The sequence below is a fragment of the Saccopteryx bilineata genome, chromosome 3 (genome assembly GCF_036850765.1).
Source record: "Saccopteryx bilineata isolate mSacBil1 chromosome 3, mSacBil1_pri_phased_curated, whole genome shotgun sequence".
In the NCBI taxonomy this organism is placed as follows: Eukaryota; Metazoa; Chordata; class Mammalia; order Chiroptera; family Emballonuridae; genus Saccopteryx; species Saccopteryx bilineata.
In genome coordinates this window covers 281,428,654-281,453,363 of record NC_089492.1, presented here as the reverse complement: position 1 = coordinate 281,453,363, position 24,710 = coordinate 281,428,654, and the positions used below count along the sequence as shown (strand labels likewise).

The window sequence follows — 24,710 nt, the reverse complement described above, 5'->3', positions numbered from 1 at the left end:
CTGAAAACAAAAGAAGCAGGAGACCAATCAAAAGGTCATTTTAATGGTCCCAGTAAGAGATGATGGCAGTTTGGACCAGGTGGCAGTAGTGGGGAGGGTGGCGAGAAGCGGTCAGATTCTGGACATATTTGGAAGAGAGAGCCCACAAGGTATGCTGATTATGCTGATGGGTAGGCTATTAGGTGTGAGAGAACGGGGAAGGCAAGGGTGCATCTGAGGTTTTTTTTCCTTGTATTGTTCCAAAGTGAGAAATGGGGTGGAGGATGGCAGGCAGGCAGACTCCCACATGCACCCAATCAGGATCCACCTGGCATGCCCACCAGGGGGCGATGCTTGGCCCCTCTGGGGCATTGCTCTGTTGCAGCTGGAACCATTCTAGCCCCTGAAGCGGAGGCCATGGAGCCATCCTCAGTGCTCTGGGCCAACTTTGCTCCAGTGGAGCCTTGGCTGCGGGAGGGGAAGAGAGAGACAAAGAGGAAGGAGAGGGGGAGGGGTGGAGAAGCAGATGGGCGCTTCTCCTGTGTGCTCTGGTCAGGAATTGAACCCAGGACATCCATACACTGGGCCAACATTCTACCACTGAACCAACTGGGCCCATCTGAGGTTTTTAATTTGAGTACCTAGTGGGCTGGAGCTGCCATCAGGTGAGCTGGGAAGACTGGGAGGAGCAGGAATGGTGATCAGAAGTTTGGGTGGATGTTATGTTCAAGATACCTGCCCTGGCCAGATAGCTTGGTTGGTCATGGCATTGTCCCAGAGTGCTGGGGTTGTTGGTTCTGTCCCCGATCAGGGCACATACAGGAACAGCTCAATGTTCCTTCTCTCTTTTTCTCTCCCTCTCTTGATGAAATGAATAAACAAATTTTAAAAAAAGTTCAAGATGCCCAGCAGACCATGGGCAGGCATACTGAGCAGGCTTGTTCCCAGACAGAAGTCTGGAGTTCAAGGGAAAGTCAGTCTAGAGTCAAGAAAAAGACAATGTGGAGATGGTTTTAAAAACCAGGGAATGGGTGAGGTCACCCAGGGAGGCACAGGTGGAGATGAGGTCATGAGCCTGGGAGGGGCCCAGCATTGGGAGGTCCTGAAGATGGCATGGAGGAATGGGACAGAGCAGGAGCTGGCCAGGAAGGAGAGTGGAGGGAGATGTTAGAGAAGGGAGCAGCCAGGTGGTGGGGAGGTTGAGGTGCGGCCAAGGCACGTCTGCCATATTTGGCATCATGGTGGTCGCTGGTGATTCCGGTGAGCCGCCGGCGATGTGGTGGGGAGAACACCCAACACTTGCAATGCCCCTCCCCAGCTCTCTTCAGCTCTCTGCCTTTGTCTGGGCCATTTCTGCAGCCTGGACCATCCATCCTGCTCCTGCATCCGCTCTGTCAAATTGCATGGAGTCAGACACACCTTCATGTTCTGGTCCCAACTCATCCGGGCCGCAGCTTTCCCTGCCTGTGAAAGGAAGGAGTGAAGCCCGCCTCTTGGGTGTGGTTCTGGCATGGAAATACTCTGTTGCTGGAATGAGTGTCCAGAGCCATGTGGCACCGGATCGCTTGGGAGGTGGCTTCAGATGGGGAAACTGAGGCTCAGAAAGGTGAAGAAGGGGTAGTGCAAAGTCCAGCTGTCCCCTTCTAGCCTCCAAGTGTGAGTGCTGTAGGGCCCTACCATGTGTGCCACCTAGGACGTGGCTAAGGATCTGGGACCCTCTGGGAATGAAGGCAGGTGATGTGGTCAGGATAGTTCAGACCATATTAGGAGCCTTTTCACCTAGCCCTTCAGCCTGGCACCTCCTGTCTGGGCTGGATAAGCTGGGGGCAAAAGGGTTAATATGCCTGGGGGCTATGAGGGGGAGGAAGGGCTGGGGACCAGCCTGGCGACAGCACCACACCCCCACCATGCACACACAGGGTCTTGCAGCTTCTGGCTGGCTCTGGGTTCCTAGGCAACAGCAATTAGGGATTCCCCTCTGGAGGGGTATGGGGTGGCAGGAGGGGGGCTCTTCTGCCCACAGGCCTCCTCCAGGGGCTGCTCCCACCTCTCCTGCTGGGATCATTGACCAGGGGCACAATTAGCCAAGGAAATCAATGGAGGAATGGTGGGGTTGGGGCTGCCTACTCTGGCAGGGACAGAGCCTCCATTGTTCGAGGCTTCAGCCATTGACCAAGCCTCACCCCTGCCCGTAGCCGTGAGGGTGCTCCTCTCAGAGCGTTCCCTCCCCCTTCCAGCTGCGGGAAGCCCATTGAGTGGCCTGGCGCTTAGTGGGCGAGGGCAGGAGCTGGCCTTCTTGTCCCTCTGGCATTTGGAGCCTCCTGCCATGGGGCTGGGGAGGCCTGGAGGGTCTTCCCCCTTTACCCACGCATCTGCCCAGCACTTGTAGTCTGAGGGTTCTGACCTGGCTGTCGCCCTCACGGCACAGGGGACCCCAGTGACGGCTCTCTCAGTAGCTGCGTGGCCTTGGGGACGTCCTGCAGGCACTCCGCTTCCTTTTCCTCATCTGTTATGGGAGTTAAATTAGACAGAAACCTAAAAGTGTTCAGCGTGTGGCCTGGTGCGTGGCAATGCCCGGGTGTCAGCTGCTATCCTTTTGAAGATGAGTATTTTGTGAGCTCAAGGGTAAAGAGGGTCACGAAGGGCAAGGCATGCATTCTGGTCCACTGCTGGCCTGGACTCAACTGAGCAGTCTGTAGAATGGGACAATGCTGAGTGTCCTCAAGGAGTGGCACGGCCTCTGGGAAGGGAACTAACATTTATTAAGAGCCTATTAGCGCCTGACCAGGCGGTGGCGCAGTGGATAGAGCGTCGGACTGGGATGCAGAGGACCCGGGTTCGATACCCCGAGGTCGCCAGCTTGAGTGCGGGCTCATCTGGTTTAAGGAAAAGCCCACCAGCTTGAACCCAAGGTCACTGGCTCCAGCAAGGGGTTACTCAGTCTGCTGAAGGCCCGCGGTCAAGGCACATATGAGAAAGCAATCAATGAAGAACTAAGGTGTTGCAACGCGCAACGAAAAACTAATGATTGATGCTTCTCATCTCTCTTCATTCCTGTCTGTCTGTCCCTGTCTATCCCTCTCTCTGACTCACTCTCTGTCTCTGTAAAAAAAAAAAAAAAAAAAAAAAAAAGAGCCTATTAGCATTGGGGGAAGTGGGCAAAGGGGGATAAATGGGGGTGGAAAGAGACTTTGCTTGGGGCAATGTGCACACAATGCAGTGTGCAGAAGATGTTTTATTGAGGTGTACACTTGAAACTTGTGTGGTATTGTGAACCAATGTCACCCCAATAAATTCAATAAAAAAATAAAACAAAATATGGTACACACACAGAACCTACCAGCATTGTCAAACATCATTTCATTTACATTTGCCTCTGACCAATGAGGACAGGAGACACAGAGGGTGAATAACTTCCCGAGGTCTCGCCACTGGAGAGCAGGGTCTGAAGCTGGATCTCCCGGACCCCAGCCCGAGCCCTCCCACACCTCTCTGCCCAGGGCTCCGAGTTCTGGTCCTGTTCCTCTTGCTGTGGCCCCTCTGCTGCTGTCTTGCAGCAGGCACCTCGGCTCTCTAGAGCCCCCGGGTGCCATCTGCCTCCAGGTTTTGCAGGAGTTGGCCGTTGGTGTTGGGGCTCCCAGGGCAGAGCTTTGGGTGTCCTGCCACCCTGCAAACTCTGGGGGCATCCTGACCTCTTCTTCTCTTCATACTCTGCAGCTAGCATCCCGACCCCCCCCTTCTTCTTTTCTTTTTTTTTTTTTTGTGTATGACAGAGACAGAGAGAGACAGATAGGGACACACAGACAGGAAGGGAGAGAGATGAGAAGCATCAGTTCTTCGTTGCGGCACCTTAGTTGTTCATTGATTGCTTTCTCATATGTGCCTTGATGGGGGGGGGGCTACAGCAGGCCAAGTGACCCCTTGCTCAAGCCAGTGACCTTGGGTCCAAGCTGGTGAGCCTTACTCAAACCAGATGAGCCCGTGCTCAAGCTGGTGACCTCAGGGTTTTGAACCTGGGTCTTCCGCGTTCCAGTCTGACACTGTCCACTCTGCCACTGCCTGGTTAGGCCGGATCTCTTCTTCTTGTCTCTGGTCTTTCTGGACTGAGCAGAAGATACCTGGGGGGCTGAAGTTCTCACCTGGACCTGTGCTCCCCTTTCCATTGGTCCGGAAGTCCCACACCTGCAGCTGTGCCAGACCCAGGCATGCCCCAGCCTCACGGGGCTCCACAGTGGGTAGATCCCAAGCAGGGCAAGATTTCCAGGCTTTTCGGGACTTGGCCTCCGGGTTCAAGTCGGTGCAGCTCAGCAGCTGTTGAGCTGTTGTCTAGTACAGCGGTTTTCAACCTTTTTACGCTTGGGGACTGGTAAAAATAGGAGAGTTATTTTGGGGACTGCTAAGGCAGAAATACCAACTATTATTAGTATTTTGTACATTTTCTTTTAAGTATGCTGTGAAATGAAGATTCTCTAAAATAACCAGACAGTAACAAAAGTACTTTTAATAGAATACAACTGAAATTTCTAGAGAGCAGTTAATGCAAATAAAGCTAGTGTGAAAGCTGCTGTTGCCTCTTTGCAAGAACGCTTGATAACTGAGGCTGCAGTTTTGTTTCCCAGAGATGAAGTGGCTGCATTGACATCTGTTTGTTTTCTGTTTGTTTTTTTATTAGTGATAGGGCTGAAAAGTCTGCTCACACAAGTAGGTAGTAGAAAATACGATTAAAAAATTTAATAGTGTTGTCACTAAGAGCTGGATATTCTTCTAGTGATATCCCAGCATTGTGACAGTGATTGCATTTTATGTTTGGACACCAGAGCGACATCAGAAGAGAAATCTATCTGCTTTTCTTTTTCACCATGATTGACGGAGCAGGAGTTGATACCTTCCATGAATGGGTTATTGATCCAGAGGTTGCCTTTACGAGGATTCTCATTTTCAGGGTAATAATGGTCACAGTTTTGAGCTAATGCTCTTAAATGTTGACTTATTATATTAAATATGAATGTCTGGTTGATGTCTGCATCAAGCAAAAAGTCTTGGAAAAATGGAAACATTTCTACGCCTTCTTTCTCTATGAGACTTTCCCAAAGAACAAGTTTCTTTTTGAATGCACCCATCTTATTAATGTAAAAATGTTTGTATTAAACCCCTAAGGGAAATATTTAGTTCTTTGAAGAGGCTAATTATAGCCACAATATGTGTGAGCTTAGCCATCCATTCTTCATTTAGCCATTGCTGTACTAATGCAGTTTGCAGAAACTGTTTCACTTTTCTCAGCTCAAAAAGGTGTGAAAGACCCCCTTCCTCTTGAGAGCCCCCTCACTTCCCTGTAGAGAAGGAGGCGCTGGTGTTGTGAACCCATGCTTTCACACAGTGTTGTCAACAGTCTGGAGCTCAAAACTCAACTACGAATATCATTAATGATCTTCACTACGTCATTCATCCCTGTGTTCAACTCCGGGGAAAGTTTCTTTGCAACTAAGTGTTGTCTACAGTGTGTGGACAACATACCTGGGTGCGCAGTGTCTTTTATTTTCGTGACTGTGCCTGAGTGATGTCCAGTATTGCTCTCCATTGTTTGTACACTCTCTGACGCACTTTTCCCAGTCTAAGCCCTCCACTTGAAGCACTCATGAAGAGCATTAAATATCTCTGCACGAGTGATCTGACAAGGTAGATCAAGACAACAGAGTGGTTCTTCCCTAAAGTCTTTTTTTTGTGTGTGTGTGAGAGAGAGAGACAGAGAGGACAGATAGGGACAGACAGACAGGAAGGGAGAGAGATGAGAAGCATCAGTTCTTCATTGCAGCACCTTAGCTGTTCATTGATTGCTTTCTCATATGTGCCTTGATGGCGGGTGGGAGGAGCTACAGCAGAGCAAGTGACTACTTGCTCAAGCTGATGACCTTGGGCTCAAGCCAGTGACCATGGGGTCATGTCTATGATCCCACACTCAAGCCAGTGACTCCATGCTCAAACTGGTGAGCCTACGGTCAAGCCAGCGACCTTGGGGTTTTGACAGGGTTTTGAACCTGGGTCTTCTGTGTCCCAGGCCAATGTTCTATCCACTGCACCACAGCCTGGTCAGGCTTCCCTAAAGTTTTTTTTTTTTTTACAGAGACAGAGTCAGAGAGAGGGACAGATAGGGATTGATAGGCAGGAAGAGAGAGAGATGAGAAGCATCAATTCTTCATTGCAGCACCTTAGTTGTTCATTGATTGCTTTCTTACATGTGCCTTGACTGGGGTGGAGGGGGTGGCTACAGCAGAACGAATGAGCTCTTCTTCAAGCCAGTGACCTTGGGGTCATGTCTATGATCCCATGCTCAAGCCAGCAACCCCACGCTCAAGCTGGCGACCTTGGAGTTTCTTTCTTTCTTTCTTTCTTTCTTTCTTTCTTTCTTTCTTTCTTTCTTTCTTTCTTTCTTTCTTTCTTTCTTTCTTTCCTTTCCTTTCCTTTCCTTTTCTGAAGTTGGAAATGGGGAGGCAGTCAGACAGACTCCCGCATATGCCCCACCGGATCCACCCGGCACGCCCACCAGGGGGCGATGCTCTGCCCATCTGGGGCGTCGCTTTGCTGCAATCAGAGCCATTCTAGCGCCTGAGGCAGAGGCCATGGAGCCATCCTCAGCGCCCGGGTCAACTTTGCTTCAATGGAGCCTTGGCTGCGGGAGGGGAAGAGAGAGACAGAGAGGAAGGAGAGGGGGAGGGGTGGAGAAGCAGATGGGCGCTTCTCCTGTGTGCCCTGGCTGGGAATCAAACCCGGGACTCTCGCATGCCAGGCCGATGCGCTACCACTGAGCCAACCGGCCAGGGCGACCTTGGAGTTTCAAACCTGGGTCTTCCACGTCCCAGTCCAAAGCTCTATTCACTGCACCACCGCCTGGTCAGGCTTCCCTGAAGTCTTTATCATCACTGTAGATCACAGAGCGAAGTAGAATAGCATGCTTACTCATGCCAGTTGATTTATCAAGTTGAATGGAAAAACATTTCAGTTTCTTTATCCCCTCTACAATTTTCTTTTCAATATTGTTGGATTCTTCTCTGAACGATATTGTCTGAAAGAAGTAGAGCTTCAAAGTTTTGGGGCAGCTTGAGGACCCAAAATTTCCCGAGTGACATTAAAGATGCAAGGTTTTACTAATTCTGCAGCAACAGTGGATGGCTTTTTCATTTTCAGTATTCGAAGGGCAGCTTAATAAGATGCTCGAAGCAGCAGTTTGTCACTAGTCATTGTTTTCTTCACTTGAATTTTCTGACTTTTCATTTGGTTGTGTAATTTTCCAGAAAAACCCCCAGTGGCTTCTCAATAAGATCGCCATGCTTCGAATGCAAATGATGAGTAAGCATGAAAGGTTTCATTGCACCATTTGACAGAATTTCAGAATGTAATACACACAAAGGCCATGAGATGATTCACTACCAGGTGCTACAGTGAAACTAGGTTTTAAATACTCCTTATCATACTGCCTAGCAAAGTTTTTTCTTTTGGTTTCTGTTGCACCTTCCAAATAATCAACGCATTTCTTTCTTACTGTCTTTTTAAAATTTATTTATTTATTTATTTATTTATTTATTTATTTATTTATTTATGTGACAGGGACAGAGAGAGACAGAGATAGGGACAAACAGGAAAGGAGAGAGATGGGAAGCATCAACTCTTCATTGCGGCACCTTAGTTGTTCATTGATTGCTTTCTCATATGTGCCTTGACCAGAGGGCTATAACAGACAGAGTGACCCCTTGCTCAAGCCAGCGACCTTGGGCTCAAGCTGGTGAGCTTTGCTTAAAGCAGATGAGCCCCTGCTCAAGCCGGCGACCTTGGGGTCTAGAACCTGGGTCCTCCACATCCCAGTCCGATGCTCTATCCACTGCGCCACCGCCTGGTCAAGCTTTCACTGTGTCTTTTAAACTTGAAGCACTAGTGCTTGGTTTCCTTTTGGTGTCATCACCGCTTTTCTTTTGACTATTGTTTTCACTTTTGTTGTTTCTTCTTTCTATTTTGTAGGGTTTAGAATTTATACCATAGCCTGATCAGTGGTGGCACAGTGGATAGAGTGTTGACCTGGAATGCTGAGGTCCCAGGTTTGAAACCCCGAGGTTGCCTGCTTGAGCACAGGCTTATCTGGCTTGAGTGCAGGCTCACCAGTTTGAGTGTAGTGTTGCTGACTTGATAGTGGGATCATAGACATGAGCCCATGGTTGCTGGTATGAGCCCAAAGGTCGCTGGCTTGAACAACGGGGCACTGGGTTGGCTTGAGCCCCTAGTCAAGGCACATATGAGAAGCAATCAGTGAACAACTAAAGTGCTGCAACTATGAGTTGACGCTTCTCATCTCCCTTCCTGTCTATCTGTCTTTCACTTAAAAATATTTACACCACAATGGCAGTAAAACACAATAATTTATTTGCAAACAATATGGACACATTCTGAACAGGGGAGTACATGCACAGCTATTTGTGCAAATGTGAAAAAAATGTACTGCTGAGAGAGGGAGGGGGCCAGAAACAAACACGCAACAGATAGAGTTTTATTATACTGCGCTTGATGGTGCATTACATTGCAAGCTGGTACTTGGTTTCTGAACGCCACATGAACTCTACATTGAACACTATGTACGTTTGTCTGAATGCTTTCTGTCCATTGCATGTGACTTGTAAATGCTCTGCCTGGTGCAAGAGGTTGTTCAAACGAGCCCACAAGTTCCAAAGGTATCTGAGACAACCTCAATAGTATTTGCATCAATGATATAGGCTGATAAGTGGCAATCATCCTGAGCTAAGCGAATTCCACTAAGATCATTGGGTCTATAACCTTCATATATCAGGGTGTTTAACTCTTTTGCAAACTGGCATGAAATGACTGGCGGACTGCCCCGTGGACACACACTGGTATAGCACGGGTGCCCGTGCTGCAGACACTGAGGTGAAATGGTCAGAGTCTAGTGAGGGAGACAGTTATAATAGGGGCTCTTGTACATCCCAGAATCACTGTGCTCTTTGATAATACACTTTTTCTGGCTGCATCTGTGAGCTACTGAATCTTGAGCCTGGGACAGTTTTTTTTTTGTTGTTGTTTTTTGTTTAAAGTTCCACAACCAAGCTTGGGAACCCACGTGAGATGGGTCTGGGGGGAGCTCACAGAAGAGAAACCAAGTCTGGGTATTGAAGGTTGATAGTAGTTTGCTTGCTAGTTGTGAAAGAGAACTCTACGTGGAGGGAGCAAATAGCCTGAAAAAAAGGCCCAGGGAAATAAAACAGGTTGGCCCGGTCATGGGCTTGATGAGGGCTGAAGCAGGAATCCCCCATCAGGCCGGGGGTGGGGCTGCTGAGGCCGCGAGGTCAGTGGGAGGGGGAGGCCGGCGCCCTCTGGGGCCTCGCTTAGGGCCTGGACTTCATCCTGACAGTGATGAGGAAGTCAGAGCGTGTGTGTTGTGGAACAGTCATTGTGGGGAGTAGGTCAGCCAAGTGCATGTCTGACAAGGGCCAAATGCCAGACAGACTTCTCCAAGGTGCACTCGTGTGGAGGAGTGTTGGTCTTGACCAGCCCGAGCGCCTGCTCCTGCTTCCCTGTCCCCCACCTTTCACCCAGGCTTCCAGAAGAGAGACCCGGGTGCGTCTGAGGCCAGAGTTGGAGAAGCGTGCCTGGACCAGACCCTACTCCTTGTTTCCCTCTGTGCAAGGTTGGGTGTCAGCCACCCTTCTTCCAGCGAGGCGGCTGACTCAGGGGGGTCCGCATCTGTGGCTTTCCCGGCTTCTGGGACTGACTTCTGCCTGCCGGGACCCCTACCCACCCCCTCCTCCCTGACTGGGTTCCCCTTCCAGTGGCCAGCCTTCCCTGTCCTCAAACTCCTGGTGGGACTTCTGCAGCCTGCCTGACTTTCAGGAGCCGTCCAGGTGTATTTCTCGAGGTCTCATTCAGGAGGAAAGGGGATGGGGTCACTCAACTGAATAGGGGTGGGAGATAGCCCAGGGAGAGGTGGATCGCACAGGCTAGCGAGGGGCGGCAGGTGCAGGCTGGAGAAGCTGTTTTCTAAAACGGGTCTTTGGGCTGGATGGACTTTGAACTCTAGAGGCAAGAGGAACTGATAAGCACTTTGGTTAAATTAGAGTCAGCGAGACACCGCTGTGGCGAGCAGAGCTGCCGAGGGTGGAGGGAGTGCTAATGCTGGCTGCTCTCTGGTGGTCCGGGTCCCTGGGCTTGACTTCCTGCACCCCAGGGCTGGGGGCTTCCTCCCTGGCTCCTCTACATCTCGCCCTGTCTGAATGTGGCCATTCTGCATAGTGGAGCAGGGAAGGGCACCGTTCAGGGGGTCTGCCTGCCCAGCCAGTATTGGCAGTCATTTTAAAGATGACCCCCCCCTTCACCTCCCCCTCCAAGAGAAGAAACTCTTCCCTACCACCTAAGCATCACACCGTTACCGTCATGATGATAACAGTGGCCAGCTTGTAGGAGAGCTTACTCTGTGGGAAATACCTCGCACCCCCCTCCCCCAGTCCTCGTTTTATCACCACGGGAACTCTGCATGGCAGGTACGGGTGGGAAAGGCAGTCACGTACTGCTGGCACGTGCACACTGGGATTTGAACTGAGATCTAGCAACGAATCTCATCTTTTTAACCACTGTGGTCACGCCTCTGCCTGCCTAGTGCACCCATGATGTGGGCAAGCCCCTGCCCTCCTTGGACTCAGTTTCCATATCTGTAAAGTGAGAACAACACCTTCCTGGAGCTGCTTTCTGGTTCCGACCTGCTATGAGAGTCTTGTGCCAATCTTCTTTTTTTTTTTTAATTTTATTTTAATTTTATTCAATGAGAGGAGGGGAGCCAGAGACAGACTCCTGCATGCACCCCAACCAGGGTCCACCTGGCAAGTCTACTAGGGGACGATGCTCTGCCCATCTTGGGCATTGCTCTGTTGCTCAGCAACCGAGCTCTTCTTAGCACTTGAGGCAGAGGCCATGGAGCCATCATCAGCACCCAGGGCCAACTTATTTCAATCAAGTCATGGCTGCAGGAGGGAAAGAGAGGGGAGAGAGAGAGAGAGAGAGAGAGAGAAGCAAGAAGGGGAGGTGTGGATAAGCAGATGGGTGCTTCTCCTGTGCACCCTGACCGGAAATCGAACCTGGGACATCCGCACACTGTGCTGACGCTCTACCACTGAGCAAACCTGCCAGGGCCCAGTCCTATTTTTAAAAATGAGGATAGTTATTTGTAATTTCTCTTCTAATGCTCACTGTGGAATATCTGGGCAATTTAAAAAAACACAAAGTAAACAGAAAATCCCCTATTACCTGACCCCTGAGCATAACCCCACCTATATTGTAGTGAATTTCCTTTTAGTTCTTTTCCTCTGGGCACTTTTTTTTCCTTCAAACTATAAGGGAAAGTTTGTTTAGAAAGTTACAGAGGCAGAAGAAGGGCCCTTGGAGCTTAGGAGAGAGAAAGGCCCAGGTAACAGGCCTAGGGGTGAAAAGGAGGAGGGAAAGGCGTGGGCTTGCTCCTGGGGGGCAGAGCCCACTGTGGGTCTCTGGACTTGAGGGTTTTAAAGGCTGGGAGTTCAGGGGAGGTCTTAGAGAAGGATCTCAATAGAATATTCACCAGCTTCACGTTGATGAACCAAAATGAGATTTACTCCTTTAACTTCATCCATCCTTGGGTGTGGTCCCACGCACTCTTACACTAGAGGCAGAGGCCCTCTGTTTGCTGGGCCATTTTTGGTTTTCAGCCAGCTGCCCCTATTGTCAGAGAGAAGCAAGAAGGGGAGGTGTGGATAAGCAGATGGGTGCTTCTCCTGTGCACCTTGACTGGAAATCGAACCCGGGACATCCGCACACTCTGCTGACGCTCTACCACTGAGCAAACCTGCCAGGGCCCAATCCTGTTTTTAAAAACAGGATCGTTTTTCTGAGAGAGGCTTATTTCAGGGACTTCCCAACACGTTTCTTTCGGCTCAGACACCTACCTTGAAAGCTTTCAGACCATGCCTAGCTCCAGGAAGATGTAAAAGAGAAAAAGGAAATAGCTTCCTATCAGCCTGGCACTTTCAAACCAATGACCTGGCTCCGTGCATGTAACAGCCCATAGGACTGTCTAGGCAGGTGCGGTCCCTCCCCACTTTACAGAGACAAAGCCCGAGGGCTTGCGAAGCCAAGGGGAGGTCAAGGTCACTGAAAGGACGAAGCAGAGCCCCGTCTGCAGGTGGACCCCACAGCTTGAAGCACTGGGATCTCAGGGTCCCTCTGTGAGCCACCCGCGGGGTCCCTCACACTCCTGGGGGTGTGGAATTCAGACACAGAGTCCCATTTGCTTTTCCCCATTTTGGTGGTGACAGCTTTAAGGACGGGCATCTTGGTGCTGTCTGAGCCTGCCCTGTGCTTGCTGGTTGGCTTCAGGCATGGTGCTAGAAGTCCCGTGGGACAGGTAGTAGGACCCCCATTTTACAGATGAAGACACTGAGGCTCCGCTTGCCTGCCAGTGGAACTGAGCCCTCAGCCAGGGTCCTGACTCCCAAGGTGGAGCTGTGGTCATCACAGCCCATGCCCTGAGTGCTAATGCCAGCCACAGACCAGTGTATCCAGGGACCCTTCCAAGAGCTTTATGCACTTTTACTTTCAGCTTCCTCAATAACCCTTTGAGGTAGATACCTTGGTAATCTCCACTTCGCAGGTGAGCAAACTGAAGCCCAGCAATGGGGTTAAGAACTCATTCAGGGTGTCATAGCTACTGAGTGTTGGGATCCAGGTGGTATCAGGTAGCCTGAACTCTCCTACTACTGTACCATGAGTGTCTCTAGTGGTGACAATAGGCTACTCTGGGCCATTCCTACACCCTTGCCCACATCCTGTTAGACTAAGGGCACATGTTTGCACAATGGTGGCCACAGGGCCTATGGGCGTGCATGGGGCTTGCAGGTCTATGTCCTTGCCTGGGGACCTCACTGACCCAGAATAGTTTATAACAGACCCCCCCCTCCCATTCCAGCCCCAGAGTCCAGGGAGATAGTGTAATTAAAGTAGAGAGTAGGGTTCACGGTGAGTGCCCTCTGATTGATTCCTAGCGTTGTCACCTTGTTCCCTTGCCTCTGTGACCCGGGCAAAGCCTGACTCTTCCGAGCCTTGGTTTCCTTCCTCAGTGTAAGTGGAATAATGCAAATAAAGGTCAGCTTTATAAATGTTGGTGTCTCTCTTCTTTGCTGGGGAAATCCTTGGGCTAGGAGCATAGGGGGAATCGGCTCAGAAGAGTGAGGAGGAAGGGGAGGACATCGGACTCCCTGGCCTGGAGGGAAGAGCTTGGGCTTCTGCATCATCAGGAAATTGCACTTAAGGGGCAGTTTGCACACGAGCCTGGGCTGGGCACCTCCCTGTGAAGTGGATATGCATTTTTCTTCTGTAAAACGGGTGGACGTCTCTCTGCTCCTCCCTGAGTGGTTCCGAATGAGCCCACGGCGGGGAGGCGCCTACAGGAGGAGCCGCTGCCTGACTTTGCAGCGTGCAAAGGGGCATGCAGACGTTTCGGTTTGCTTTCCCAGGCCCTTTGCTGGAGATAAAATTTTAATCTTGAGAGTCTTCAGGGTAGGGGTGGGGCTAAAAGGCACAGTCACACACTCAGTGCACAGCAATTTGCATTCAATCAAAATAGACCCAGCAGGTGCATTTGTAGAAACGAATCCTGGGTTCGCGCATCCCTTCTGTCCAGGTTGTCTGTGTGGAGGATGTTAGTTGCTGCATTGTTTATAACAGCAAAAGCCTGGAAACGACCTCCCTGTCTGTTGCTAGTGACTAGTACATTGGTCAATTGTGGTACATTAAAAAAATATTATACAGGCAGTAAAAATAGTGAAAGTCATTTCTAGGTACTGTCCTGAAAGGAACACTGAGGTTCTTTTTTTTTTTTTTTTTTTTTTTAATTTTTATTTTATTTATTCATTTTTAGAGAGGAGAGAGACAGAGAGGGAGAGAGAGGAGAGAGAGACAGAGAGAGAGAAGGGGGAGGAGCTGGAAGCATCAACTCCCATATGTGCCTTGACCAGGCAAGCCCAGGGTTTCGAACCGGCGACCTCAGCATTTCCAGGTCAACACTTTATCCACTGCGCCACCATAGGTCAGGCAACACTGAGGTTCTTAAGCAAAAGACGTGGGTGTGGCACAGCCAGTGCAGTGTGCTTCCTCCTGGGCAAAACAAGGCATCTGTCCAGGTGCGCAGGCCGCTGCATGCGAGGGATAGTTATGGAGGCTTCCTAAGGAACCTGTAATAGAGGTCACTCCTGGGGGAGCAGGGTGATGGGTGGTGGTGGGGAGACTTACTCTTCATTGTGCACCGGCACTTTGTTTGGACTTTGGGGTGCACTAGAGTGCAGTGGTTACTTAAGGAGCACAGAACCTGGGGCCCATGGCCTGGGGTCACAACCTGGCTCTGCCACTTACCAGCTGTGTGATCTTGGGCAACTTAAACTGAATTACTCTGGGCCTCTTGTTCTCATATATAATGTGGATTCTTATACGTTAGCATTTGTAAAGTGCTTAACGTCTGAGATAGCGTAGACACTACATGAATGTTTGCTGTTGTTAATTAACTGCCACTCACATGCATTCTGTTTTTGTTGCGGGAGCTAGTTAAGGAGCGCAGGCTGTAGGAGTGGAACAGTGGAATGGAAAACAGGCGAGCAGATCAGACGGAAGGGCAGGTGCTGTCTCTCCAGGGTGCTTCCCTCCTCTGCAGGGAAGTCTAGAAGGACAGCGTCTAATACTGACTCAGGGTGCCATTAAGGAGCGGGGAGAACTCTTTCCCTCACTGTTTGGTGGGGGACACCTGGCAAGGTTGGCCGCAAGGCGTAGGAAGCCCACCAGTAGCACTGGCTCCTTGGATGCATGAGTCCCCACAGCCAGGCCAGCAGACACCCTGCTCCCCGCTCCGAGCAGTTAGGATTCTGCCCCATCTTGCACCATCTGCCTCTGTAGTCCTTTACTTTCCTTATACCCATGTGCCCCTTGCCAGCTGGCCAGCCCCATGGGGCAGGACAAGGAGAGACAGAGAGTGGATGGCCTTCAGCAGGACTCTAGGCGGGGGCTGGTGAGAGCGGCCACGTTCCAGAGGAGCCCATGGCTACCAGGCAGCCAGGAGGAGGACGTGTCCGGCCGCTCCAGGACGTTCATGCGCGATACAAGTTCTGGAACATGAGGGATGAGCATGATGAGCCTGGTCTCTGTGGCTGGAGCTTCACCCATAAGTCGGAAGGGACGAGGGGTAGTCTGGCTGGAACTACCAGGCTCCCGAGGGTCACTGGCATTGGGCAAAAGGAAGGTCGGGGCGGCAGGGGGTTCTGGGAAGACAGGGTTACAGTTTTGCAGCTGCTGGGTTTTCGGGGTTAATGATTTATGACGGGTGGGGGCTGGGCCCTTTCCGGGCTGTCCTGTGCTCCTGGCGCTGCCAGGGAGGGAGTGTGAGAGCCGGCAGGCTGGGGGGTACATATCATGAGCCCGTGACCCCTCTCTGTTCCTGAAGTTTCAGCCTTGAACGTCATCTAATTGGATTTCCGGCTTTGTTTTCACAGGCGACCGGCTGGGGCAGTGCTGGTCTGATCTGGACTTTGTCTGATGGCTTCCTCCAAACCTCCTCCACAGGCTGCCGCAGGTATGTGCCCTGGGCTTTGCGCTCGCCGCCCGTCTGAGCGGGGCTGTGGTGGCTGGCAGAGGGCCACTCGCTTGGGAGCAGGCTGACCCCCAGGGAGGGGTGCCCTTGGGCAAGTGACCGTACCCCTCTGCCTCGGTTTCCTTGTCTGCAACAGGGAAAATCAATTTTCTCCTCACAGCGTGGGCTCCGGACAAGGCGGGCAGAGGCCACCTGGGGACTGAGGTGTGCTGGGGGACAAAGCTGTGGATCAAGGGTGGGGACCCAAGGCGTGCGGGGAAGGGGCTGAGCCATCGGCAAAGGTGTTAAGGTCAGGCCATCTAGCAGTGGTAACGCTTCAGGATTGACAAGACACACAAACAAACAAAAACAAAAAAACCCCACCAAAAATCCCCACCAAAACAAAACCCAAAAAGTAAACAAAATAATACTGTAGGTTAAAAAAATGATTTGTTCTTCATCCGAAATTCCATTCGATGTCCTGTATTTTATTTAAATTTTATCTTAATTTATTTTGAACCCGGGTAGTGGGGCTTCAGACACGGCAGATGGAATCCAGGCCCCACCCTGGGGGAGCTAGACACAGACCGTGTCGTCCACCGGGCCTGGCTTCTGCCCTCTTGCCCCCATCGGGGAAGGTAGGTGGTCCAATGGTAACGAGCCTGCCCCTGCCCCTGCCACTTGAATGACTGGGTGTCTCTATGGCTCTGTGTCATCACCGATTAACACGGGGGTAATAGCCACACCCTCCTCTGTGCTGTTGCAAGGCTTAAATACAGGTAAGGCTCTGGTATGTAGTAATCGATCGCTCACTCAATGAGTGGGAAGCTGTTATCACTGTGGGGTGTGGGCAGGGCGCTGCGTGCACCCCTCACTGAGCCGTGTTCTTCTCCGAAGGTTGGGGGTCGGCATAGTGGATCCGCCTTCTCTGCGATAGGGGGTGGCTTCCCTGTCCCAACCTCCTGGACTCACTGGGGTTGGCTCTTCTGAGGACGGGGAGTGTCCAGGAACATCATAGGTGTGTGTGGCCAGCTCCGTCTGTGCCACCTGTCGAGATGGGAGGGAAGGGCTCAGGTCAGCTCTTAATTATCCAGGGACAGGTTTCTTGATTTTTCCTTCTGATTAAGGGGTGACGTCTGATTGCCTGGGTTTCAGGAGCCTGGGAGCAGCACTGGGGTCAAAGGCATCCCTGATTCATGACGGTGACTTTGGGTTCCAGGATGTCCCTACTCTGGCCCCTGCCGCCCTGGTCAGCTTGCATCCTTTCTCCTACCTACCAAGGGGACCAGACATGGAAAGTGAGAATAAAATAATTCAGTGATTAAATCCATTCAGTTCTATTCAAGGAACATTGGATGGACATTTATTGTTCTAGTTCTCCCCAACATTGCTGGCTGGCTAGTGTCATCTGGTTGAGCCAGGCTCTTGGCCGTTTTCTGACTTTTGGACGGCTTCCTATCATCTTACCAAATAAAATGCAGATTTTCTGAAACACCTCTTCAGAGATCTGACAGCCCCTTCATTCCTGCTCACGTGTTCAGCTCCACTGGGTCCCTCGATGTTTGTTCCTGGCACCTGCTGTGGCCTCAGCCTGGCACACCTCTCCCCACCCAGTCCTGTCAGACCCTTGCTCATCCTGCCAGGCTCTGTGCAGGGCAGCCTGTGCCCGAGACCCTGGCAAGTGTAGCCCCCTCCTCTCATTCAGCACCAGCTCAGTCTCAGGGGTTTTGTCTTGTCCCGTCTGCCTGCATCACCCCGCAGTGAGCTCCTTGACATTGAGGGGTCCCGTCTTACTTCTCTGTGAACTTCCTGGCTCAGGGGCTGCTGGGAACAGTTCAGTGGATAAGGGCATGACTGTGTTGATTGATGAGGCCATTTGTACTCTTCAAAGGAGAAGGTGCAGAAATGACCTGAGTCCCCAGACACGGTCTGGGCCTGGCCCGTGAGTGGGGAAGGCCTGCCCATCTCACCCAGGGTCAAGGGCTGGGCTATGACTCAGGCAACAGTAATAATAATAATAATAATAATAATAATAATAGTTATAATGACGATGCTGCTGATGGTCATGATGATGCCATGACAGTGACGATAAATGGCACCATCCTGGTAAGAATGGCTCACATCTAGTGAGTGCATACCTGGCACCAGGTGCTTTGCGTGTGTTAGTTCAGTCCATCCTTCCAACAACGCTGTAAGGCAGTTACCATTGTTACCCTCATTCTACAGATCAGGGAACTGCAGGCTGGAGGGTAAGCTAACCTGAGGCTCACCCAGCCATATATGGGAGAGCTGGGGGCGCAACCCGGTGGTCTGACTGTGAAACCGTAGTCACAACAACAGTGCCAGCCGGGTGTAAAGGGAAACCCTCCCCACCACTGCCCCCCTAGATTTCAGCAGGCAGGGGCCTCAGTGCCCTCGGCCCCCTTGGTCAGGACCATTTGTCTCAATATTTTTTAAACTTTTAAATCCACAACCCATAGGCATGACAAGAGGTGTGTGTGTGTGTGTGTGTGTGTGTGAGTGTGTGTGTGAATTCAACAAATCCTTATTAGGAGCCTGCCATGCACTGGGCACTGGGCCAGATGGTGGAGGAAAGTAGTGAGTGAGGCGGACAAGGTACCTGCCCTCATGAAGCTGTCTTCTCACAGAGGAGACAATGAAATAAATGACACTTATAGCACATCTTGCTCTCCGAGGGCCACAGAGACCAATAAAATGACAGGGCGAGCAGGGAGCCCTGCCTTGCTGTAAGCGGTCTTGCTAGGAGGGGATGTGCAGAGGAGACCTGCAGGTGGTCAGAGCAGGAAGGGACACCTGGGGAAGGACATCCTGGACCCTACAACAGAAAGGGCAAAGACTCCGAGACAGCAGCACGTGTGGCACATTTGCGGTGCAGCAAGGAGACCAGTGTGGTCAGAATGGAGTGTTTGAGAGCAGAAGGAGGTTCTACACACATGCACACACACACACGTGCACATGTCAATGCACACATGCCCACGCACATACACACATGCATATACATGAGTAGGGACGCACACACCAATTACATAAATGGAAAGGTTTTTTTTTGACAGAGACAGAGAATCAGAGAGAGGGACTGACAGGGACAGACAGACAGGAAGAGAGAGAGATGAGAAGCATCAATTCTTTGGTACAGCTTCTTAGTTGTTCATTGATTGCTTTCTCGTATGTGCCTTGATTGGGGGGCTACAGCAGAGCGAATGACCCCTTGCTTAAGCCAGCGACCTCTGACTTAAGCCAGCGACCTTGGGCTTCAAGCCAGCAACCTTTGGGCTCAAGCCAATGACCATGGGGTCATGTCTATGATCCTAGTCCGACACTTTAACCACTGTGCCACTGCCTTGTTGGGTGAAAAGGAAAGTTTTATACATTAACTAAACAGAAGTGAAAAAAATAATATCAAAAGTAATACTAAATGTGATTTTATGAATATTACAATATTTAAGAATATCTGAAATAGGCAGTTTACGAACAAATCCAAGTGCTGCCTGGGAACCCCCTGATTGATTTTATGACCCACCAGTGGGTGCAGAACTGGCGCTCAAAAGCCACTGACCTGGCCCCCACTCAGCCCTTGCATTCGTTGTTGGTGCGCCACCACGGGGCCAGGTGTTCAGGGGCTCACGCGGCTTCCGGGAGGCAGCAGGGCTTAGAGAAATGAGTGTGGGATGTGAGTGAAGCCAGATCTGGGTTCAAATGTGGTTCCCTCTTCCTAGTGTGTGACTGTGGCCACATCACTCTAGCTCTGGGAATCTCTGTGGCCTCACTTGAAATGGGGGTGGCTGTAAGGCTGAAGTGGAGAGCTCCACGGGGCATTTCTCCACACCTGGGGAAGGAGTTCGTGCCACAAGCACAGCACCGCCCAGGAGAGTCCACCTGCCGATGTTGGTCCACGGGGTCCCCAAAGCTCCCAGGAGGGGCTGGGTCCCCGACTCCATCGCGTCGTCATCTTGCGGAGGACGTTGGGGAGGGAAGGTGAGCGCTGGGTTTCTGCCACAGCAAAGCCGGGGGAAGAGGCTTCTTTAGTTGGATACATTCACACCTAAAATGTTCTGCTCTGGGGATTCCTGCCCCCCCCCCCCAGGCCACTGTGGGGGAGGGATTGGATTTTTCTGGTCAGAGAGTCGGTGGGAATTGGATTCATCCACCAGTCCATCTCTGCTTGTCTGTCCACCCATCTCTCTGCTCCATCCACCTCCCTGCCTGTTCACTCATCATCCACCTGTGAACAAGCATGGACCAGACAATCCTGTCCTCAAGGATCTCGGGCTAGGAGGTGGGGTTGTTACAACAGCAGGGGATATTATGTAACATAAATACCAGGCATTAGGCCAAGCCTCCATCTCTACCAGGCAGTTGTCAAGTAGGGGCAATTTTGCATCCAGGGGACACCTGGCAATATCTGGAGACATTTTTGGTTGTCAGAGTTAGAGGGTACTATTGGCTTCTAGTGGGCAGAGGTCAGGAATGCTACTACACAACCTGCAGTGTCCCCCACAACGAAGACCATGCAGCCCCCGTGTCAACAGTGGTGAGGCCGGGAAGCCCCGACCTACATCTCAGTTCATGTGCACATTGGCCTCAAGGGGTAGGGGCTGTTTTTATTTGCCAGTTTACAGAGGAGGAAACCAAGGTAAAGTGACTTGTTCAGGACCACACAGCTGGAAGGGGGCTCTGACAGGACACGCTGAGCCCAAAGCTCGCTCTCGATCATGTGGCCCGAGCTGCAGCAGGACCGCTCAGGGCAGCCCGAGGACGGGTGGTCAGCCTTGTGGACTTTTAAAAGTAGAACACACTGCCCTTTGGTCTGGGAGCAGGTTTGCACGAGGTAGGGGGCCGGGCTTAGTGAACGCTCGAGGTTGGGTTGTGTCTCAGATGCTGGAGAAGAAGATGGGACCATGGCTGGGCACAGTGCGTGGAAAGGCAAGGGCTTGCTGTGCTTCAGGATAGAGAATCTGTTCCCTCACTTGTTTACGAAAGTTGCTGGGTTCTGACCGGGGCCAGGCCAGGACATGTCCTCTTAAAGGGACCCCAGATCAGTAGGGGAGTACACACGGGCACAAAACATATCCTTACATGTTTACAGGAACGGATGAAGAGGACAAGAGGAGGGAGACAGGACCTCCTTTAGTTAGAGCAGTGGTGGTGGGGGGTGTCTCTGCTTGAGTTGAGCTTTGAGGGACAACAGGAGGACATGGCCATGAAGGGGGTAGAGCGAGGAGCAGGGTAGACCTGCATGCTGGGAGCCTGGCCCCCAAGCCCTACCCCAGCCAGTCTGCACCCTGGCACCTGAGAGCTGGTACCTTCAGGCAGCTGTGTTCTATGCCACCATGCATGCCACATCAAGCACCGCGTGCAGAACGAGCCTGCACGTGCTCCTTCGCATACATGCAAAATGCACAGCCCTGTGTGTACATATGCAAATACACATATGTGTGCTTACACATGTGCAGATGTATTTAAAAAGCCCCCTTGCTTACAAAATAGGAAAGTAGAAAACAAGATTTTGAAAGACATGCGTTCGAGTACAGATGTGCACACATGCATCATGGCGGCTTCCTCCTCTCCGTCCACTGCCCAACTGCTTAGCAGGGGTCCCCAAACTTTTTTTTTTTTTGTATTTTTCTGAAGCTGGAAATGGGGAGAGACAGACAGACTCCCGCATGCGCCCGACCAGGATCCACCCGGCATGCCCACCAGGGGGCGACGCTCTGCCCACCAGGGGGCGATGCTCTGCCCCTCTGGGGCGTCGCTCTGTCATGACCAGAGCCACTCTAGCGCCTGGGGCAGAGGCCACAGAGCCATCCCCAGCGCCCGGGCCATCTTTGGTCCAATGGAGCCTCGCTGCAGGAGGGGAAGAGAGAGACAGAGAGGAAGGAGAGGGGGAGGGGTGGAGAAGCAGATGGGCGCTTCTCCTATGTGCCCTGGCCAGGAATCGAACCCGGGACTTCTGCACGCCAGGCCGACGCTCTACCACTGAGCCAACCGGCCAAGGCCGGGGTCCCCAAACTTTTTACACAGGGATCCAGTTCACCGTCCCTCAGACCGTTGGAGGGCCGGACTATCAAAAAAACTGAACAAATCCCTATGCACACTGCACATATCTTATTTTAAAGTAAAAAAACAAAATGGGAACAAATACAATATTTAAAATAAAGAACAAGTAAATTTAAATCAACAAACTGACCAGTATTTCAATGGGAACTATGGGCCTGCTTTTGGCTAATGAGATGGTCAATGTGCTCCTCTCACTGACCACCAAGGAAAGAGGTACCCCTTCCAGAAGTGTGGCGGGGGCCGGATAAATGGCCTCAGGGGGCCACATGCGGCCCGCGGGCCCGTAGTTTGGGGACCCCTGGCTTAGAGGTCTAACCCAACCACAGGACACCTCAGGGGCACAGGAGGGCCATCTGGCCTGCACAGGGGTTTAATCTAGGCTCTGGGAACTGCCCTTGTTCCCTTACTCAGGCCTGTGGAGCTGCTCACCCATTTCCAGCCATCTCTCCCTTGGCCAAACCCTGGGACCCCGCAACCCCACTAACAACTCCTCCTTCTCCCTCTCAGGAGATCAGCTGGTTCCTGGAGGAGGCCCAGGCCCCTCCCCAGAGGCGGAGGAAGACCCTGGAGTGGCCTTTGAATTTGACTACAGTGACGATGATGAAGACACCAGTGCCTGCCTGGTTGTCCCAGGCGTCGCTCCAGAGAAGGACGCAGACGCCCCACTGATCGATTTGGACTCTGCCCCTGTCACTGGTAAGGTGCTCTGGGAGCCCTGGGTCGTCCCATTTCCAGGCCTCTGGGTGGGGGTGGATGCTCCAGGCTCCCAGTGATGCCTCTGGTCCCTCTGCTGTCCCCAGAGCACGGGAAGGGAGAAGCCATTGGGAAGAAGCTGCATTCCCCTGCCTCCTCTGGGAACTGGGATTCCTAGCATTCCTACAGCATCTGGTGCGCTTTGGCAAGGAGTAAATGGACGTGGTCGGCCCAGCTCCCATCTCTGAAGGCGCCCCCTCCCCGCAGCTTCTCCCAGGGAACCACACCAGCCGGGGGAGCAGCCTCCCAGGAGGCTCCCCACTGCAGCCGTGGTGGGAGGGCCAGTGGCTCTCTGGGCGGGAAGGCCCTGATAAGGCTCGTGTTAAATGGCAGCTGCTGGGCTCTTGATTCTGTAATCTGGGAGAGATTGGGGACTGGACTAGCAGGAACTTCCTGCAGGCTTGGGGACAAGGGACTCCTTGAGGAGCTGGGGGTGGGGGCAGGCCCAGAGCAGGCAGGGCCTCTGGTTCTGGTTGGAGTCAGGACGTGGGGCATGGGGGTGGAGGTGGGGGCAGGGCAGGCAGGACAGGTAAGGGAACTTGATGACAGAGCGGAGGCCGGGGGAAGGGAGGCAGACGCTGCGGGCACCCAGGCTGGCCAGTCCCTGTCTCCTGCACCCCGGGGAGTCCAGCAGGCTGGCCTCCGGCCTGACGGGCTCTCCCGCTCTCCTCCGCAGACCCAGACCCCGCGGCCGCACCACCACCCCAGACACAGTAAGTGAGTCTCCTTCCTTGTGTGTGTGTGTGTGTGTGTGTGTGTGTGTCTGGAAAGGGAGGGAAGACTGGGCAGGATGTGTGGGAAAGAGTGGAGCAGCAGCCAAGATGGCTCTGGACAGGTCTTTGGCTAAGGAGGAACCCATTTCAAGATCCCTGGGCCTGAGGGGAGAGGTCAGTCCTTACAACTCATTTATTTTTCTTTATTTGGCCCACAAACCTGGGAAATAGCAGAGGGCAGACCTGGCTGCAAACCCTGGCTCTGCCCCTGGCTACCTGTGTGGCTTGAAGATGTCATGTGAATTCTCCAAATATAAGTCTGTTCCTGTGCAAAATGGAAACAGTGAGGTCCGCACCCCATTGGGTTGTGGCTGAGGATTGGCCGGCCCTCTGGTGTTCAGCGCAGTGCCTGGCCCAGGACTTCCCATCACCATGTGTTTTGCCAGTACTGTTCCCATTTTTGTGACTGTTGTCAGGATCTCTGCCCTTTTCTACTTGGGAGCCTGTCTGGGGCAGGGCAGCCCCCGGGTTAAAAGCCCGGATTTTGGAGTGACTCCCTGCATCTGACTCCGGCCCCAGCACTGGCTGTGTGTCCTTGTATAAGTGACAGTCCTCTGGATTTTGGTTTTCGCATCTGTAAAATGGGTCAGTGTGGTTCCTTTTATTGCCCTTCTAGGGTCTTCAGAAAGTCAGCTCTGGTGACTTGGTGCAGTTAGCACTTGGGGACTGTGAAAGCTGAGGCCTCTTGGAGTTTTGCTCACTGCTGCTCACTGCTTAGCTTTGGGGGACATGGGTGCTTAGGGAGCCCTCCTAAGGGATGTGTCAGTGGTGGGTGGGTCTTGGCCAGGGTTTATGGCCAGGGCAGCCACCCTGGTGGGGGGAGGGGTGCTTGAGACTCCCTTTGTCTTCCAGGTGTGAGTGGGGGGGAGGACTGATTCTCAGGCAGGTGTTGCCCAGTGGGAGGTCTCAGAGATGCAGTTGCCCCCCCCCCCATGAATCCTGTGCCCCAGCCCCTGGAGCAGAAGGCAGTCCTGGATTCGGATGTCTGTCTGCATAAGTCCTTATATGTGCTCACTTGTAGCCTGGAGTGGGCGGACCCTGTTTAATTAAGGCCCCAAGTGGGAGACAGCTTGTCCTTCCTGATTAGGGATCCAAAATGAATCTGCAGTTCAGTACCTGGACCGAGGGAGTTCCGAGATGGCTGTGATGTCCCAGGTGGGCTGGGAATGTTGCTGCCCGGAAACTCACAGTCTGGTGGGGGAGGCAGGCACTTCACAGTGAGACAGAGGACGGTGCCCAGGGAACTGCGACTTGGCTGAGTAAGTGATTGTAAATTCACAGAAGTGGGGGTGTGGGCAACCAGCAAGTACACCCCCCCCCCGGCAGTCTTGGTTCTTTCAGGCCCCCCACCCAGAGATCCCCATTCCCAACCTCAGGGTCAGGAGTATAGCAGCCTGGCCCATCCCCGCCCGCCTTCTCTCTGCGTGTCCCAGAGACATGAGGACTCTGCAGCAGATCGTGTGTCTGGCTGTTGTGGGTGCCACACTGAGGCCGTG

The 24,710-nt window shown here is 52.3% G+C and overlaps 1 protein-coding gene across 11 annotated transcripts in view; it reads left to right on the top strand.

The window, feature by feature from the left end:
- Positions 1 to 24,710, top strand: part of ARHGEF10L (Rho guanine nucleotide exchange factor 10 like) — a 173,906-nt gene that overhangs the window by 40,735 nt on the left and 108,461 nt on the right. For all 11 annotated transcript variants that reach the window (XM_066270294.1, XM_066270296.1, XM_066270301.1 and 8 more), the window contains exons 2-4: positions 15,534 to 15,613; positions 22,196 to 22,384; positions 23,118 to 23,154. In XM_066270294.1, coding sequence (XP_066126391.1) covers positions 15,577 to 15,613; positions 22,196 to 22,384; positions 23,118 to 23,154 — 263 coding nt within the window. In that variant the 5' untranslated portion in view covers positions 15,534 to 15,576. The remainder of the gene's footprint in view (positions 1 to 15,533; positions 15,614 to 22,195; positions 22,385 to 23,117; positions 23,155 to 24,710) is intronic.